The following is a 20,975-nucleotide window of genomic DNA, read 5'->3' on the forward strand; positions in this document are numbered from 1 at the left end:
TTTCAAGATATGACTTTCCATTCAGAAGGAGCAGCAACATAAGATTTTCAACATGCTGCCATGGTGACCATATTGGACTTCACATTACAACAGTACCATTCACTTCAGACATTCTGGACATTTCAATATGGCTGCAATGGTGGCCATATTGGACTTCAGATTGACGCCATTTTCATTCAGGACTAATGAGACATCATACAAAGTCTTTTAGTGTTTATAGACCATCCATTCAGGAGTAGTAGTGACAAGATTTTCAAGAATGCTGCCATACTGGATGTCGCAGCAACACCATTTTCTCTTAGGAACAACTAGACCATGGGTTTGAATGTGTGCGTAAAATTTAAAGGCAATTCTCAAAGTTGTCTAGGAGGTGTAGCAATAATGAATTTATGTTAATGGACAGATGGACAACAGACCATCTCATAAGCTCTTCTGATCTATCACCAGTAAAGCTAGCAAGTACCTATATAAATATAATAACTATTACATATTAAAATACACCAAATTGCAACCTGAAACATGTTAAGGGGTTTCTTTCTTTCCGTTATATTTTTGGACAATTTTTAGCAATGCTAATTTGGTCATACTCGATTGCTTCCCTTATATCCATAAGGGGTAATTAACCCTGTGCAAACAAGATGAAAACAACGCAAACAGGACATTTTATTGACAACAGTAACAACACCAGCTTAGATCTTATCAGTGGTCAGTTCATTAGTTGTTCTGTTTGAATGTGGCAATAGATATCATGACTGTTGCTGATTAGTTTGGTTTTGTGGGGTTTAATGCCATTTTTTCAACACATGTTGGGCTAAATATGGCAGCATGCATACTTGGTAAGAGCCTTTGAAGAACTGCTGGCCCACAGGAAGTTATTGGCAAGCTTTCTCACATACCAACGTTGGTCAAGCCTTGGCTTCGACCCACATGGACAGAGATGTGATAAAAATGATGTGTATAGGCTGAACCGATCTGCCACCATTTACCATGCATACCAGCATGACCTACCAACAGAGCAATTCACCGTGCATGCCAGCATGACCTGCAACCAGAGCCATTCACTGTGCATGCCAACATGATCTGCCACCAAGGCCCTTTATTATGCATGCCAGCATGATCTGCCACCAAGGCCCTTTATTATGCACGCCGGCATGACCTGCCACAACAGCTATTCACTGTGCATGCCAACATAACAGGCCACCAAAGCCATTCACCGTGCATGCCAGCATGACCTGCCACCAGAGCCATTCACTGTGCATGCCAGCATGACCTGCCACCAGAGCCATTCACTGTGCATGCCAGCATGACCTGCCACCAGAGCCATTCACTGTGCATGCCAGCATGACCTACCACCAGAACCATACACAGTGCATGTCAGCATGACCTGCCACCAGAGCCATTCACTGTGCATGCCAGCATGACCTGCCACCAGAGCCATTCACTGTGCATGCCAGCATGACCTGCCACCAGAGCCATTCACTGTGCATGCCAGCATGACCTGCCACCAGAGCCATTCACTGTGCATGCCAGCATGACCTGCCACCAGAGCCATTCACTGTACATGCCAGCATGATCTGCCCACACAGGCACTTCACTGTGCATGTCAACATGATATGCCAACATGGCTGTTTACTGTGCATGCCAGCACAATATGCCACAAGGGCAATTTACTGTGCATGACAGCACAATCTGCCATAAGAACACTTCACTGTGCATGCCAGCATGAATGGCCATAATGGCAGTTCACTCTGTATGCCAGCATGATCTGCCACAAGGACACTTTACTGTTCATGCCAGTATGATCTGTCATCAGGACACTTCCCTGTGCATGCAAACATGACCGACGCTGCTAGAAAAGCAATTTCTTGCCTGTATCAAGACCATATAAATTTGTGCAGCACCAAGAAATAAACGATCATTTAGGCCCAAAAGAAATAAGCAAATTAAATGGATGTTTATATCATAATAATCAGAAGAGAATTGCTACTGTCCCTGCATTCCCTACTAAACAAATATAATGAAATAATTATACAGTTATATAAAACTATTACCGGCCACATACTGGGCTCCCTGAGGTGTCTTCCATCCTACTGTATTTGGGTCAAAAATCAGAAGTGACATGATCACAAATGTGCAAATCTTTACGGACTTATTGTCGTAATTTTGTGGAATGTAGTATTCCATCCTCAGAGTAAAGCTGGGTGATTAGCTATTCATATTCCTTCCAAGGGACACAAAAAAAACGATTACATTATGTATTATCTTCGTCTCTTTTTCAAAAATTCCCCAAACTTCGGATTCTAATGCTAAAGTAAAAGGTGATTTATTTTATGAATATACAGGGAAGCATCCACTAACTGGTAAAAGTCCCAAGAAAATTTTTTGGGGAAGCACTGTTTCATTAATGAAATAGCTTTACCTTGGTAATATGTTCATGCAGTGGGTTAACAACACTGCTCCAGAAGCACCAGATTAGTTCAGGGTTCTCAATAAATTGGGAGTTTTGGTCCATCAGTTGTAGCACAGACTGTAGAAATCCTAGAGTTCCAGTGGAGTTCCCTAACCCACATGATATTAGTGTCCCGATCAAACTGATGTAGCTAGGAAGAAAATGATAAGAAATAGTACTGATTAGCGCCTTACTTTACAAAAGAAAAATAGAACAAAAATACGCTATTAGATAAACATCCCACAAACAATCAAATCTATTACAAATTTAATAACCAACTAATTTTTCAAATAGAAGTGACCTTGACCTCTGATCTAATGAATCCAGACTTAACAGGGATATGCCCTTCTTTAAGTGAAATGTAAAAAGTGAGTGGAAAACTCAAGGAATGTGAATTATTTGCATGGAACCAAAATAACTATATAATCTGCACCTTTCCAGGTGGCAGTCCAGAATGCTGACCACTGAGCAATTGTAGCTATACAAAAATTCAGCATTGTACACACTGAAGCACAGCCATTATGACTACCACTAGTAACAAAGTTCATGCATCATTGATTACTCTGATTAGCCACTACAGCCAAGTCCTCACATGAAAAGCATCCAGTCCACTCTACTCGAATACCTTCTCATTCACACGTACAACACAACTAGCCTGATGAGATTAACCGATTATATTATGAAGGGTTGGATATATTTAGCATGGAAAACTACGAGGTCATGAGCTAAACACAAACTAAGATGGTAAAATAAATGTACATATTTTTCTCCAGTAGCTGGGACATACACTTGGCCCCAGTGGCCTTGGCATGATATACAATGCTATTAAAATCACCAAAAGAAAGAGGAAGCGGTAAGCTTTATTTGTTGTACAGCGATGCATATTATCATCATTTAATGAGTAGTGGCTCGGAAGTTAGAGTACAGAACCTGCAATTGAAAGGGTGCATGGTCAAACCATCAGATCAGCCTGGGTCAATATTTGTGTCGTGCCCTTGGGCAAAGCACTCTCTTTCTCCAAATAGTACCAAATCAACCCAGTTTCATGATTCAAGCATGAACTGTGCCTGAGATGTAAAATACAAAATTTAATTTGGGTCATTGGAGTATAAAATATGAGCCATACTTTTGCAATGACGGCAAAGGCTTCATCAAAATGCATCCCCTTGTGTTTCAATCTTCTAGACAGGATAGCATGTATACAGAATATAACAAAATATATTCATGAGCTAAACACAAAACCTTTTTGTAAGGTGCGATACTAACAGAGATGCTAATAATTATCTAGTCTAGTCTGATCATACCAGCATGAACAGCAATCAATTAAAATGCAAAATTTAACTAGTGAGTGAAAAATAAAATATGGATCAAAGTGACCTACTTTGTAATGAGGGTGTATTACAGATCAAGACACATCCAATCACAAAATTTCATGATTTCAGGTATAACAGCAGTATATGTATGGGTGCAAAAAAACTGGTCATCTGATAAAAACAAAATCTTACCTAAGCCAGTTGAATGTGAAAAGGTAGGTTTCTGTGACCTTTTGTTGTACAAGTGTGGTACTAAAAACCATGATGCATAAATTAATGTAGCATCATGAGTCTAGCATGAAAAGTGCACAAGAAATAAACTTAAAACACAAACTTTACTAAGTGAATTCTAAAATATGGGTCAATACAGTGTGCCAAAAAAATTCATGTCCTCATGAGCTAAATGCAAACAAGGGACTAGGTGCAATGAATCCCCCTGTGCTGCCTAGGATATACAAAGAATGGTTGAGAAGCTTTTTCACATGCACATACCAACACCAATGGCAGGGGTAGTAAATAAGACACAACAACTCCCTTCTCCATATAAGTAAAATAAAACTTGATTGGGCTTAACTTGCACAAATTTAATGCTAACATTTTGTGATTTAAAATACACAGGCTTCTGTTCAACCTGACTCTTCAGTGGATATGACAGTATGACAAGAACAATTTATTGCACACATGTACGCATTTCAACAATGAAAGTAAAGTACCTGAACCTAATTCTATAGAGTTTACACATGTCAGGAGAACTGAAATTCAATGACTTTTCAATGACCAATTTTTAATTTTCAAAGACTTATCTCTGTATCAAGCATTCTACTTCCCCTTACTAATTTAACTGCAAGAAACAAAAACAATACATATAAATATAATTAAACATGAAAGACAAATCATTATTTTAAAAATGACACTGAATAATGATTTTCAGCTGCTGTACTTTCTCATCCAGCTGCAACTATTGTTTTCACTTGCTGTTCTTTTTCGGAGCCCCAGGTGGACAAGGGTCTAAAGTGCTTGCCTTTATGATCACTGCCTTGTCACCTCTGTCCACATGGGTTTGAGCCTCATGCTTCCCATGGGTTGTTGGTTCTTAATGGGGCTCTCCCGGATTCTTCCTCCACCAGTTATACTAGCCAAAATATATAGCCTATCACGAGATGAGAAATGAGGTCCAACCCAAAAACAAGGAGTGATCTGTTTTTTTCCTTTTCTTTGGAGTCCATTGGACCAAGATATTAGTATGATTGTCCCATTATCTTCTGTTTCATCTGCCAGTCGACATTCATAATACTTCAGCCGTCAGGGGCCCTGAGTGGTCTAAAGCGCTCACTGTTACAGATCACTGCCATCTCACCTCTGCGTGGGTTCAAGTCTGAGATTCGGCCAATGTGGGTATGTCAGAAAGCTTGCCAGTAGCTTCTTGTAGGTTGATGGTTCTTCCAGATCCACCACCATCCCAACAAGTTCTTCCTCCACCATTTATACAGGCCGCCATGTACAGACTATCTTGTGCTGAAAAATGGCATAAAACCCTACAACAGCAACAACAACTTCAACCTTCAACACGTTGCTGCTTTGCATTAAACCTACCACCAAAACTGCACCCCCATTGTCAGTTGCTGAATTTGTAGAAACCGCTGATGAAGCTGAAACTGGCTTCTAAGATGCATACAACAGCTATTAAACAGAATTAAATAATGTTGCAGTGACCCATTAAATGCTGACATCAAAACAGCAGGCTCTTGTATTTTCATGAGTTCTAAGTGTTTCTTCCCTTTTGCATGACTACTTCGGACAACAATGCCAATTCCTGCAATACTGATGTTTTTTCTTGCACTATGCAAAGTGCAGTGTTTCAAGGTCACATAATTTCTGATGTACCTAATGCAGTCTCTTGTCTTGCATCCAACTGCTGCTCAATGTACACTTTCCAGGCATTTTGTGATAATTGCTCACTAAAAAGATTCTGTTGCTAATGAATCACCCATGCTTGGTGGATACACACAGCAAAGTGAAAGACTGCCATGTAAAAGGGATGCTATGCACAACGTCTGATTAATTCTCATTGATTTTGATAATGACATAATGACTAACAGCCAATGGGAAAAAAAATCAAACTACTTCCAATCCTCACACAATGTAAAACAGGGGTGGGCAAACTACGGCCCACAGGCCGCATGTGGCCCGCTAAGGGTTTTCATGCAGCCTAGGAACAAGTCATCATTCTCACTGACTCTGTTTATCAAATAAATGTGCTTCTTTTGAAGTTTAAGTTTTCAAATATTAACAACATTTTAACAACTGAAAATTAATTAGATGTTATTTAGAAAAACCTTTTGTTTTTGCTATTTCAAATATTAATTATTTTACTTAATGAACTTTGCGGCCTGCGACAAGGTGTAAATTTGTGTATGCAGCACTTGCACTGGTAAGTTTGCCCATTGTTTTATGTTTCAAGGACTTTCAATAAACAAGGTGAAAAGTCAATGACCTTCCAGGCGTTAAAAATGAGCTGTTCATTTCTCAGTAACTTTCAATGACCCTTAATGACCATGCAAACCCATATCTAGAGAACAGTGATCTGACTGGCTGAAAGTTAAGTCCAATTTAAAACTGACACATCTGAAGTCCTGGCTTAACATTAAGGATGTGTTGGTAACATGTGGACATGACACACAGACACAGACACACACACACAGACACAGGCACACACACACAGACACTTCCCATTCGAATAAGGAAAAACCACAAGACATTTCATATCAATGACAGGAATAAGAGAATATTGTAAATAATGTCCTCTAATGTAAGAATTTCAAAACTGAATTGATTTCATTAGACTGATGTTACATACTGCTATGCCATAATAATGATCATTAGTGTCCTTTTTCATTACTTACCTTTCAGATGTGGAACAGGCCTGAAGTAATGTTGGGGTCAACAAAAGTTCTGTAAGGAAGAGAGCTGGAGTACCCTACAAGAAGAAAAATTCATCTGAAATTACAGTTGTTAGCAAAGGCTGTTCCAGTGAAACATTCTCAGAACCCAAGGAAGGCATATTCATCATGAAGTCATCTATAGATACAAATTAAAATTAACATTTTTACATGAACCCTTTGAGTAATCCAAACACCATGGAATATATTTCAATAAAATTGCTTCCCATGTATACCGTGCTAGTACATAGTTGGCCATGGGGTACATATTGTATAGTAGAGTATGGCATACCTAATGTATAGTAGACCATTGCGTACATAGTGCATCACGTAAAGTAGGCCACGATGTGCATAGTGTATAATAGACCATTGTGTAGTGTATAGTAGACTATGGTATACCTAGTATATAGTAGACCATGTTGTACATGGTGTATAGTTGACCATCATACATGCCAACCCCTGGCGAGGAAATTTTTTTAATCCAAGTAGACAAAAAGAGTAATCCACATATAATAAAATTCAATGCGTATATGTACAAAATGATTTATTTACCCTTTCTGGTCTTTTAACATCAATTACTGCTTCATATTTTCATATATAGCACTTTGAGCTTTAAAAAAAACAGTCTCTCATATTGCATTTCAAAACACATTGTACCAGCTGAGATTATTAATGTTTTGCACACCAGTAGAGCACAGAGTACTGGGTTACTGAGCCTGGATCTGAATTCAGTTTTATTTTTGTTAACAATACTGAACAATCTCTCACAGTCAGCATTAGAATGGTAAAGAACCAATATTCCTTTCATAACCTGACAGAAGAGGAAATAAATATCTTCCAGTTATTGGATCTTTTAGCTGGGAAACAAGGTGCCATTGCACATCAACTCTGTCCACATGAATTACACTGTAGGGTAGAATGCCAACTTGATACATCTGGGGTTCTCCTTCTAGTTTATCAGCAGCCTTTCCTACAGCAAGGTGCATCATATGACAGACAACCCGCTATTTACACTGATGGAGACACTGTTCAATGTTCAAAATACAGGATGAAACTCCTTTATAAATTCCATTCATCACCAATAAACCCCATAGAGTTCTGCCAACTTATGTTTATTCAAAGCATTATCAAGCAAATAAAACATGTTTTCTCCAGTGCAATCTTCTGTTAATTCTGGTAATAAAAGAAGAGCACTCTGACTTTGCCCTTTTCATCGTCAAAGTCTCTTACCCAGACTGGGCACAACTTTTTGTCAATATAATCACTGTTCCTGTCTACTGCAATATTAAACGGCACAATTGTCAAGGATTGTGCAATTTTAAATGAATTATCTTCTGCTAAACACCTAACATTATTAGATAATTTTGTTCTTGCACATGCATATTTTCTGCAATTCTGGAATCATGAAACATCCATATGAGCAAAGGACCAACATAGTCTTCTACTGCTAGGTGTAGTCCATGTTTTCTTAAGAAATCGGTAAATAATGCCTCAGCATTTATAAAATTTGTTCCACAATTTAGTTCTTCTGTAAAAAAAAGTGAGTAAAACAAGCTAATTCAAGGTTTTTTTGTTTTACCACCATGACCAATATTAAAATCTTTTCCACACAGCCTGCAATGTGCATGAAGCTGCCCTAGAATGGAATACTGTATTGTGTAATTCATGTATTCATCTTCGAGTTGGTTTTTCGTCTTTTTCTAATCCATCTGTGAAATTATCTGAAAAACATTTTTGCTCTAACATATGCATCGACTACAATACCTAGACTGGTTCTGTACTAGATATGAATTAGAACAAACAATCTGCAAGCAAAGATTAAAAATTAGAAAACCAGTCTGTTCTCTCCTAACAAAGCCATACCATTACTATAAATAGAAACTGAAGTCAAAAGTAAACAAAAAAAAAAGTTTGTTTCTTGGAAATAGGACAGCTGCTATAAATAGAACATAATACTGTTAGGAAAGTGCATGCAAGTCTACAAACAAGCATACTCTTATGTCGTAGTTACGTAGAAGCTGTCTTTTCTAGAATACAGTCTGAAAGATTAATGGGACAAGTGGACTTTTGTGTCGAGGTTACCTAGAAGCCGTTTTTCCTAGAATACGGTCTAAAAGATTAATGGGATATTAATAAAAATGAGAAAACAAATTATTATTGTTTTGTTAGGGGGATATAGCGAAAACTCATAATCTGAATACATTTACGCATAAGGCGTAATTTTATGAAAAAAAGCCTAATGATTACGCCGCAAGCATAATGGTTGGCATGGACCATGGTGTACATAGTGCAAAGTAGACATTGTATAGTAGACCATGGTGTACACAGTGTATAGTAGACCATGATGTACAGTGTATAGGCCATGATGTGCAGTGTATAGTAGACCATGATGTGCAGTGTATAATAGACCATGATATAGTGTATAATAGACCATGATATACAGTGTATAGTAGGGCAAAGTGTATCGCAGGCCCTGATGTGCATAGTGTATAGTAGGCCATGATGTGCATAGTGTACAACAGCCCATGCTGTACAGTGTATAGTAGGTCATGATGTGCATAATGCATCATCGGCCATGATGTGCATAATGTAAAGTAGACCCTGGGGTGCATAGTGTATAATAGGCTATGATGTACAGTGTATAGTAGACCGTGATGTGCATAGTGTATCATAGGCCATGATGTGCATAGGGTAAAGTAGGCCATAATGTACAGAGTGTATTGGGCCATAGTGTACATAGTATACAGTATATCATAATGTATTGAGCATATGCAGCATGCTCATCTCAATATCTATCAATGATATAACTTTGATGACAACCAGTGGATTCAAAGTTCCATATTCTATGGGTACCACTCCAGTGGCTGATGTGGTTAGAGTGTCCAATTCGGATACAGGAGGTCGCAGGTTCAAACCCCAGACAAGTCAAACTAAAGGCTTACATAAATGGTACAAGCCGCTGCCTTGCTTGGTGCTCAGCATTAAGAGGTTAGTGTTAGTAATGGTTGGACTGGTGTCAGGATAATGCAACTGGGTGGGATGTGATGCGACATGTCTGTGGCAGTGCTTGACATTATAAACTGCCACACTGCAGACATTATGGCGATATGACTGGACAAAATTTCAAAGCTATGTTAAAAATCCAAATCACACACCCACACTTTATGATCATAAGCAAATGCCATAAAATCCATCTAAATAAATGTAATCCAATATTACAAAAGTTTATGGTCTTCTCTTGATCACTTAAAGGGTGAAATTATTAAAAATTATAATCATTAAAAAAATTTATGAAAAAAACTCTGATATACATATATCTACATTTATTTTACAAATGTTTATAAATCATCAATTCCTTTAGAATTTCATTCAAACTCTATTGCTAAAAATTAATTTTTAAACTTTTAAGAGGAATTATGTATCTAATGCCAAACCAAAGTTATTCTTCCCACGAACTTTCAACAAAATGACTACCACACACTCCTGAGGACTCAGATTTTGCCACAAAAAGAGTCCTTTCCATGAGAAACACAAATTCTGGCTAATTTGAATAAATCCCTTTAAAAAATAAGCAAATACATGGAATGTGTACAAAGATTTGCTGTATGCCCATCAAAACTTGTATTAAAATAAAACAGCTCATACTAATCTTGTCAGCACACGATTTCTAGATCCTACACAAAACTAAGACGCTAAATGTAATTTTGCAATTGAGCAAAGAGAAACATTCACTGATTCACTATTTATTAAAGCATTTTATTAACTGTACTTGAAGACATTGTAATACAACACTCGTTCATGTCCATGAAATTTCAAGCTGTTCTAAATCATCTAATGGCGTTTTTCTCGTAATACATGATCACTGTCACTGTGACAGTAACTGGGATAAACATTTTACCTTTATTCCAAGTCATTTAACATGCCATGTTTGAAATAAATTATCCATTCATAGACATTGTACTCCATTTTTAAAAAACTGCCCACTGATGCACAGTGAGACCTTCCACTTTGATAATGCTGCAAAAAACAGTGCAAACTGTGCTCTATGAGGAAACCACAACCTTGGATGGTAACACTTGTCCTTAAACACGCTGAAACTTGACTAAACCTGGGACAGAAGATGCATGTACATTACTGCTGAACAATCAAGAATCCTTGATTAAAAAAAGAAAAAAGATTTCATTCTGCTTCTCAACATGGCTTACTTACATTGATCATTTCTCCATTACTAATGTTGTATGCTGTTGAACACAAGGCCTTTCTTGGCAAACAACAAACAGCCTGGAACATTTTCTGGGAAAGAAAAAAAAGGAATTAAAGATACAAGAACTTTGCTCTATGTAAATATCATTTTTAATGCCAAAAGAAACCAGTCATATGTAAATTCAATGGTACATAACCAAAATCTTTTGAGGCATCCCTTATTGCTAATAACAGAAGTATCAAGGCTAATGTCACTCAACTATCAAGGCTAATGTCACTAAGTAGCAAGGCTGATATCACTAATGTCACTCAAGTATCAAGGCTAATGTCACTAATGTCACTCAAGTAGCAAGGCTAATGTCACTAATGTCTCTCAAGTAGCAAGGCTAATGTCAATAATGTCACTCAAGTAGCAAGGCTAATGTCACTAATGTCACTCAAGTAGCAAGGCTAATGTCACTCAAGTAGCAAGGCTAATGTCACTAATGTCACTCAAGTAGCAAGGCTAATGTCACTAATGTCTCTCAAGTAGCAAGGCTAATGTCACTAATGTCACTCAAGTAGCAAGGCTAATGTCACTAATGTCTCTCAAGTAGCAAGGCTAATGTCACTCAAGTATCAAGGCTAATGTCACTAATGTCACTCAAGTATCAAGGCTAATTCACTAATGTCACTCATGTATCAAGGCTAATGTCACTAATGTCTCTCAAGTAGCAAGGCTGATATCACTAAAGTCACTCAAGTATCAAGGCTAATGTCACTAATGTCACTCAAGTATCAAGGCTGATGTCACTAATGTCACTCAAGTAGCAAGGCTAATGTCACTAATGTCACTCAAGTATCAAGGCTAATGTCACTAATGTCTCTCAAGTAGCAAGGCTAATGTCAATAATGTCACTCAAGTAGCAAGGCTGATGTCACTAATGTCACTCAAGTATCAAGGCTAATGTCACTAATGTCACTCAAGTATCAAGGCTAATGTCACTAATGTCACTCAAGTAGCAAGGCTAATGTCACTAATGTCTCTCAAGTAGAAAGGCTAATGTCACTAATGTCTCTCAAGTAGCAAGGCTAATGTCACTAATGTCACTCAAGTAGCAAGGCTAATGTCACTAATGTCACTCAAGTAGCAAGGCTAATGTCACTAATGTCACTCAAGTAGCAAGGCTAATGTCACTAATGTCTCTCAAGTAGCAAGGCTAATGTCAATAATGTCACTCAAGTAGCAAGGCTAATGTCACTAATGTCTCTCAAGTAGCAAGGCTAATGTCACTAATGTCACTCAAGTAGCAAGGCTAATGTCACTAATGTCACTCAAGTATCAAGGCTGATGTCACTAATGTCACTCAAGTAGCAAGGCTAATGTCACTGAAGTAGCAAGGCTGATGTCACTAATGTCACTCAAGTAGCAAGGCTAATGTCACTAATGTCACTCAAGTAGCAAGGCTGATGTCACTAATGTCACTCAAGTGTCAAGGCTAATGTCACTCAGGTAGCAAGGCTAATGTCACAAATGTCACTCAAGTATCAAGGCTCCAAAATATTAATATAATGTTCAATATTCAAATAAGAAATGAATATATAAAATTACCATTATCTTTGATGCTGGCAGGACCCTACTGAGAACGATGACCTGAAACTGGGTGAGGAACAAGGTCACAGCATCTCGCATGTCTGAATTGGCTGTGGAGTTTTCAATAGCATTCTTCATGTGGGCCACAAGGGAGAACCAGATATGATACAGCAGTCCATCTGACGAAAAGCCATGAAATTTTTTCAAAGATTTGCTCGTATCAGGAATGTTTGTAATTATGAGAAATGTCTTTCCTTTTCACATAAAAATAAATAATAAAATGTCTGCAGCAAACAGTTATTTCCCTTTAGCCTCATTTGAGCAGAGACCCCCAAATCTTTTATTTGACCTCAAGTTTGAACACCAAAGTATGATTATATTCACTCTGACCACTAGTTCTGATATCAAGGGGATTTTTTTAAACTATCAATCTTGTACCCCTTGGGGATTCACTGAGCAAAGCAGTACCATCCCCAACTTTTCCCACTTACCACTACCCTGCAAATACATACTTATGTGTCTGTCCCAACTCCACCCCAACAACCAGGGGATGAAGCCATCTGCAGAACACTGTCAATCACATCCCCAACTCGGAAGTCTAAATATTATATGGCTAGCAGGAATGAGTGATATTTTGAACCAAAGCTCATCCATTCAGACTGGGCAACATAATCCCAATGCTTCTCATCAAGATGTGTAGACACGAAAAACAAGAGAGAACAAATGATGTATTAACGGCACATGTCATGCCTGTGTTATTGTTTTTTTCTTCATTACTAATGACCTGGTCCTTCAATGTTTTTTAAGTCTGAGTGTGGACGTGGGTAATGCTTAAAGATTAGGAAACCTGACCTCAAGACAAGGGCTGTGACTTGACCTTGAGGCAAGGGCTATGACTTGACTTTGAGACAAGGGCTGTGACTTGACCTTGAGGCAAGGGCTATGACTTGACTTTGAGACAAGGGCTATGACAATACAAAAGACGATGTCAAATCAAGATATACAACGGGCAGCAGTTTCATTAAAATACCAACACTGGCTCAGATGTTATACCTGTATATGATTAGAGGTCACCTTTATATTTTCCCTTTCTGTGAACTTGACCTTGAGGCAGGAGAGATGCTCATGGTGTGCCACACCATATGGTCATGATATAAAACTGGTTAAAGTTTAATTCAATCATCTTCACTGATCAAAAGTTAATAGTTGCAGTTACATGCACCTTAAGGATGGCCATCATATTTTCTAGTTGCTGTGACGTGCACCTTAAGGTAAGTCAACATCTTTTATAGTGCTGTGGATAGGTCATCATTTATTGTGTACTTGTGGCAAAGATTCATTACAGCATCTTCAGTGGTACAAATACTGTACTCTAAACAAGAATACATGACATTCTCCCTTGTAAACACCTTGACTTGTGGCAGTGGGCAAGCCTACTGTGCACTTTCCCCCATCAAGGCCATGAGGCAGGACGCCTGGCTATGGAATCAGACACACATTCTAGTTACAATATATATTTGGACAAAGTCTGTTGAAAATCTCTCAAACCATTAAAGACATTATGGGTCTGACAAACAAACATTAAAAGATAGACATACAGACAAAAAAAGCATAAATAATGTATTTAAGACAGAAATATAAATATTAAAACTGTATTTACAATGAACTCATAAATTATCTCAGAACTATATCAAAACAATTTTACCCAGGAAGTAGAGTATATTAACTGACAATATTATTAATAATCTGTAGAAATTTTCAAATTTGGTTAGAAACACTTAAATGGCTATGGTTTGAATTCCCTTATTTATCTAACTTGCAAGAAAATGCATGTGTGACTAAGATTTTTAATGTAGCTTTAACAATTTTTCAGTCATATCGCTACTATGTCAGCAGTGTCACAGTTTAAAGTGATGTTTAGCACTGTGGCATCGTGCCGCAGACATATAGCATGATGTCCCACACAGTCACATTATCCTGACACCAGGCCAATCAGTCATAACACTAACCTCTTAATGCTGAGCACCAAGTGAGGCAGCTGTTACTGCCATTTTAATAATTCTTTATTATGCCTAGACAGGGATCGAACCAACGACCTCCTGCATCCAAGGCAGATGCTCTAACCACTAGGCCACTGGGGAAGTCTCAATCTGATATGATCTCCCAAAAAAACAAAACTACTGATGCATGTTCAACAGACAATATATAAAATACAAATAGGTAAATATTCTTCATTCACACCTGGAATGTCTGCACCAATGTTTATAATCAGTTCTGTTGCAGAAGAGATCAATAGTGATGCTTGTTTGAGGAAAAAAGCTGGCCCTGATATAACATCATGCTGCAAGGTATCTGCAATGGAATGATAAATAATGACAAATAATAATGATAAATAATTATAATAATAATAAATAAGTATAATAATAATAAATAATAATGATAATAATAAATAATAATAAGAGTATGCTATGAAGGGATATAAATAACCAAATACTGTATCAATTCTGTCATCAGATGAAAACAAGGGACCTGCATTTTACTGTTGTTGTTGTAGGGTTTAACGCCATTTTCCAGCACACAATAGGCTATATATGGCGGCCAGTATTAATGGTGGAGGAAGAACCCGGGAAAAACCCAGAAAAGAACCACCGACCCACGAGAAGCTACTGACAGGCTTTCTCACATACCCACATTGGCCGAATCTGAGACTCGAACCCACGCAGGCAGAGGTGAGATGGCAGTGATCCGTAACGGAGAGCGCTTTAGACCACTTGGCCACTCGGGGCCCCTGCATTTTATTGAGCAAGAAGGTAAAAAAAAAAAAAACTTGCAACACTGAGCTTAATCTAAAAAACTTCCAAATTAATTTATCCTCTGGTGTGGCTGAACATACAGATGTAGAGAAAAGCACGCATATCAATGCCAAAGTGACTGCTTGACAAGGTCAGCTCAATAAAAATGAATGCTGTCATTTCAGCAAAATATAGAAGTAGTGGCTAGGTCAATTAAAAAAATGAATGATATTGGGTGAAATGCTCCACCCACCTTCACTTCAAAAAAGATAGGAATTCAAAGGCAGGATTTGCAAACATTATGCTCAATTTCTGTGCATATGTTTTAGAAATTAGTGTGATCTGCATAACTGCACAACATGAAATAGACCTGGTAGCAATTTAAATACCACACCTTGCATTCAGCAGTTAAATCCCCAATTTTAGCAGTGTACAAGTAGTTACTTATACGGGGTTGGAAGATCCCCCTTGCCTTAATCTCAATAATGCCTAAACCAACCTCTACATCAAAATGTGTACCATGTAAGAACGTATAAAGTTACAATGATGTTTATGTACTAGATCATAGGTTCTTCTACTGTTTGCAGCCCACTTATGGGAGGTAGACCTGCTGTTCATGATACAAAAGCCATATACAGAATAAATGGAAGCAGACCATGGGTGCAAAAGGCTCAGAATCAACTGTACTAGGTTCTCGAAATATTGGAAATGAAGTCAGCTTACTTGATGGACGGAAGTAAGCAAAACTGCTTAAATCAACATGAATCTTTCTTTTAAAATGTCCAACTCCAAAATCTCAAATTGTCTGTTAAAATCTATGAATGGAAGAAATTATCAATATGCTATATTTTTTATATACACATTTTTGAAAGGTAAATTGCACGCAATGTTAAGAACGATTAATTACTTAAAAGATTTGTGAGGAAATGATTATGAAAAAATTATGTTCTGTTCAACCTTGACCCAAGATCATCTACATGTAAACCGAGTTGTTCATTTATTTGCATCATTTAACTTAACGTACAAATATTAAATGATAAAATGAATATCATTTTAGTATACAGACTGTCAAAAATACAAACATTTAATTAAACCTGTCTTGCTAACTCACACCGGATTCAATTTACCCACCTAATGAAAAGATGTGCTGTGGTATGTCCACATCCGCTGGAAGAGTTCCAAGAAAATGAGCAAGCACTTCACAGCCTTTCAACTGCAGGGCTGGGAACACGGGCCATTGGGAGCATGTACTACTCAGGTTGAGTTGAGGTGTTACTGGGCTTTTACTGTTGTGTACGACTCTTCCTACAAGATATTGCAAACAAATGGTAAATAAAAAATCCTGGGCTTGACACATCTGCATCCAACATGTAGGAATGCATACAAGGCTTTTACACTGCTATCAGTTCATTAATGCCACAATTCCTGATGGTGAGATGAAAACTGTTCAATTAGGACCTTGGGATGAATGTGAATGTAAAAACTTGTAGAAATCATCTAAAGCAGTTGGGGAGGAGTAGCGATAACAAACTCGTACAATCAGATGATGAACAATGGACCATTCCGTAGGTTCTTCTGGTCAGTGACTAGTAGAGATATATAAATTAATGTGTTAACCAAGCAAGCAACTGTTGAAGACCATCAGCCTCTGCTATGGCTGAAAAGCCCTTACAGACTTCTACCTCATACGGAAATCTGGTACTTACTTGGCGTAGTTGGGGCACTATATGATCCCAACTTTGAACCACCAACACAAAACTGGATTAACGGAGCTGCAACCTGCAAAATCAGATTAAGGGCTTTATTTTAGTTTAGAACAAGTTCTAAGCAACAAATTCGCTGCCAAAGTTTGGATTAAAGTTCAAAGTACTTTAACTCTGGATTTAATTAGAAAGTCTCATAACCTATTCAGGCATCCATTGGAGTTTTCTCATAACTCTGTCATTTGGAAATTGGTACATTATGAAGCAATGATAACATGCTTAATTAAAATTCATTCTGAAAAAGTTACAAACACTTAGAATGAATTCTTGTTTGTCAATGCAATAAACATTAATTTAAATGATAAAACAAGGGATTTTCTTTGAAGGACAGTGGAGATAAAGAGTACATTTTTACTGCAAATTCATTGTAAATATCAATTTTCATTGTTTTTGCAAGCAAGTTACACTTTTTCTGTGGATGGGAAAAGTCGTAATATTTTCTAGTCATCACTGCCAAGACAGGTTCATCTATAAATAGTACACATACTGTAGTTACTGTATGGTAAGGTGCTATTGGCAGAATGATAAATCAGTTATAACAGTAAATCAGAAAGGTAGAGAATCAATTCTAATGTAAACTAATTGAACATAGAAAGTATCTCTGCTGCTGTGCCCAAAACCCTCCCCAATTCCCTACCATGAACATTTCCCAAATTATAATAAAACATGCTCTAAAAATCATGAAAATGAAGATTTTATTAATGTATTGCAAAAAGATCCTTTGATAAATTATTTACTCTATGTCTGTAGACATCAAAATGATCCTTGGCATCATTATATATATGGTCCAACGTTCTGCTGTAATATTGCTCAGTCTTTAGTCCCACTAACAAACTTGTGCAACACTGGTTGGTATAACGTATCAACATAAACATGATTCCAGAGCTCTAGATTATTGTGGAAAATTCTCACAACAGTTTAAAAGTAAATAAATTCCCAAAGAAGGTAACTTTATTTCAATTTACACGCTATATCCAACTTCTTTTGAATGATATTTGCATGTGGTGGTGACAATATCATCAACAGTAACTTTGTTCAAACTGCTCAAGAAGTGACAACTTCCACTGTCATGACTGGCTGAGCAATACTGCATGATCCCCACCCCCAAGATATTACATGGTATAGATAACAAAGATCTTATGTAACTCAGAATCACCCTGTACTAAAATGAATGCTATTTCAAATCTTAAAGCACTACACTGTACTTACCTGATCAAAGTTAGCTGAAAGCTTGCTGCCAAGCAACCAAACAAAATGCCACCACACCTTCAGTTTCTCCATGGCAATAAACTCCATCTTGGCATTATTAATTTTGAAGACTTGCATAATCAATTTAATTCTTTTAGGGTCAGTTAGGATTTCTAAAGTGAAAAGAAGCAAGTGTATAAAAAAACATATGGATGACACAATCATGTTCTAATTATTACACACACAAAAACAGAATAAGTTAATTCAAAACATCTTATAAATAAACAAAAAAAAACACAACCCCACACTTTTGGTAATCACAGTAACCTATGTCACAGTCTAATATCCAGTTCAAACAGAAATTCAATTTCATTGCTTTAGTCACCAAATCAAGTTCTACAATCCTATACAATTATCTGATGATAATAAACATCATTACATTCCGATTCCTCGTTTTAATGTCATTTTACTTAGGTGCTGGTCTTGTCTCAAGTAACAAGTTCTTCATCCTTCATACCATATACTGCAAACGAAATTCCACCTTTCTCAAATGTCTTGAAAACCAACTACAAAGTAATTTTCACCTCTGCATTACTCACCCACCATGACATTAAATTAACTCCAGACGGATCAAATTTACTGCCTTTTTCTTTAGGCCAATCTACAATCCAACTATGTCACTGATTTTATACATTTGCCTTAAATGGCTCATCTGGTAAAAATAAAATGACTTATTAGGTAAAAATAAAATGACTTGTTAGGTAAAAATAAAATGACTTACTAGGTAAAAACAAAATGACTTATTAGGTAAAAATAAAATGACTTATTAAGCAAAAACAAAACGACTTATTACGTAAATATAAAATGACTTATTAGGTAAAAACAAAATGTCATATTATGTAAAAAAAAACAATGGTTGCAGTATATACATGGATCCACCTGGGATGACAGCTTGATATGTTTAATGTTGCTGCATCTTCTAGGTCAAAGACAACATTTAATAGGCTTGAAATGTCACACGCAAACAATGTCTTGGGCTTCAACAACACGGTGCTTCTTTGCCTTCTCAATACAGATGAACAAATTGCTTATCTACCCCTCCCTCAGGGTTTACAGTTACAACTTCACATGGGATCATTTTTTTTTGGCACAGCTTAGTGTTTAGACACAAGCAGCAACTTCAGTTTCGTGCCATTTGCTAAAGAACTTAATACCAACAGTGAAATGCCGTTTCTCATTTCTGCGAAGTGCTTATTGTCAGCTACACCCCCAAATGTGTGTACAGCAGAATTTGTCACAAAGTTTTTTTCCTCTATTTCCAGTGTGTACAAGGTCATGATCATTCTAATTCTTCTCATTTTTAACAACTTTTGAATAAACGATCAATTTTTTCATCAACACTAACAGGCAATTTCTGGGTTATGTGAATATGTTGTCTATGTGCAAGCCTGTGACATCACATAAAAAGTGCACCCAGATGAAATTCAATTCCTAAATGCTATTCCTGGCTGCAGAAAGGGCCTTCAATTTAATGGTGTTTCTAGTTCATTTTGATGATGCTCCAAAACCAACTCATTTAAATTATACTCCAATCTTGCACAAGGGCTTTCCATTACTTGGAAGTTTTTTCAAATGCCTGGGACCATCCCACACAGCTAACTGAATTCCTCTCCCAGTCATGCACCTTTTCTCTGACACAATAAATTCAAATTTTAGTCCAGTTTTAAACTTGAATCCTTCACCATATTGGTGAAATGATCGAAGCTTAGCAATTCAGAAGTAACAATTTACCCATTACCCAACAATACTGATAATTCATCAACTTTGGCCTTTATTTAAGTGGAGACAGAGTTCTGTTAGTGCTAACACAGGATCTCCACAACTGAACAGGTTTTAATGGGACGGAAAATAAACATGCAGTTAACTGAATATAGGACTCTACTTGGCACAAAACAATTATCAAATCTGCAGCTCAATCCAAGGATTGTAACTTTGAAACAAAGCGGGTGATGCCTAGGGTCAAATTTATTAAATCTTTATGTTGCTCTTATAAAATGCCCCCAACTCTGCCTGTATTGAATTTTCAGTGGGGAAAAAAATCTCCTTATATACACGACAAAATTTGCCGTAAACATTTTTAAAATTCAAGGCCAGAGTCATCCACTTATGTAAAGACCCCTAGTGAATCTACCTCATTGCCAATCAATCATTCTGTGTACTATTTGTGCAAGTACTGATACTGCACTCAATTTATATATGTGGTAGTACTGATACTGCACTCAATTTATATATGTGGTAGTACTAATACTGCACTCAATTTATATATGTGGTAGTACTAATACTGCACTCAATTTATATATGTGGTAGTACTAATACTGCACTCAATTTATATATGTGGTAGTACTAATACTGCACTCACTTCATATATTATTATGGCAGCACTTGTATACTGTATGTGCTAGTTTACTTCCATAGTAACAGAAAATGTCCACCTCTTTGACACCACTATGCAACTTGCTTGACAAGTGTCAAATTTCCCAAGTACATGCATGGTGATAGAAGGATTTGTATGAGATTTCATATACAGGAAATTCAGATTTATAAATAGGGAAATGATAGGCACAAGTTTTGTTCCAGAAATAAAAGTATGAATGGTCAGTGAATGATGAACAGCAAAATACATCCTACAGTATTAGTCCAACAAGTGTACCAATTTTCTGGGATATCTTGAACAGTTTGAGGTCTGAGGGATATG

General features: G+C 37.1%; 1 protein-coding gene across 1 annotated transcript in view; it reads right to left on the minus strand.

The window, feature by feature from the left end:
• The window catches only part of LOC149776489 (uncharacterized), a 79,228-nt gene that overhangs the window by 46,749 nt on the left and 11,504 nt on the right, over positions 1–20,975 (minus strand). Inside the window, exons 9-16 of the mRNA XM_089941311.1 lie at positions 18,242–18,393; positions 16,976–17,048; positions 16,401–16,574; positions 14,719–14,829; positions 12,496–12,656; positions 10,911–10,994; positions 6,666–6,739; positions 2,420–2,600 (exon numbers count right to left, since the gene is read on the minus strand). Of these exons, the coding sequence (XP_089797437.1) occupies positions 2,420–2,600; positions 6,666–6,739; positions 10,911–10,994; positions 12,496–12,656; positions 14,719–14,829; positions 16,401–16,574; positions 16,976–17,048; positions 18,242–18,393 (1,010 nt within the window). The remainder of the gene's footprint in view (positions 1–2,419; positions 2,601–6,665; positions 6,740–10,910; positions 10,995–12,495; positions 12,657–14,718; positions 14,830–16,400; positions 16,575–16,975; positions 17,049–18,241; positions 18,394–20,975) is intronic.

The sequence above is a fragment of the Sinohyriopsis cumingii genome, chromosome 18 (assembly GCF_028554795.1).
Source record: "Sinohyriopsis cumingii isolate HCF-2022 chromosome 18, ASM2855479v2, whole genome shotgun sequence".
NCBI classification, from domain to species: Eukaryota; Metazoa; Mollusca; class Bivalvia; order Unionida; family Unionidae; genus Sinohyriopsis; species Sinohyriopsis cumingii.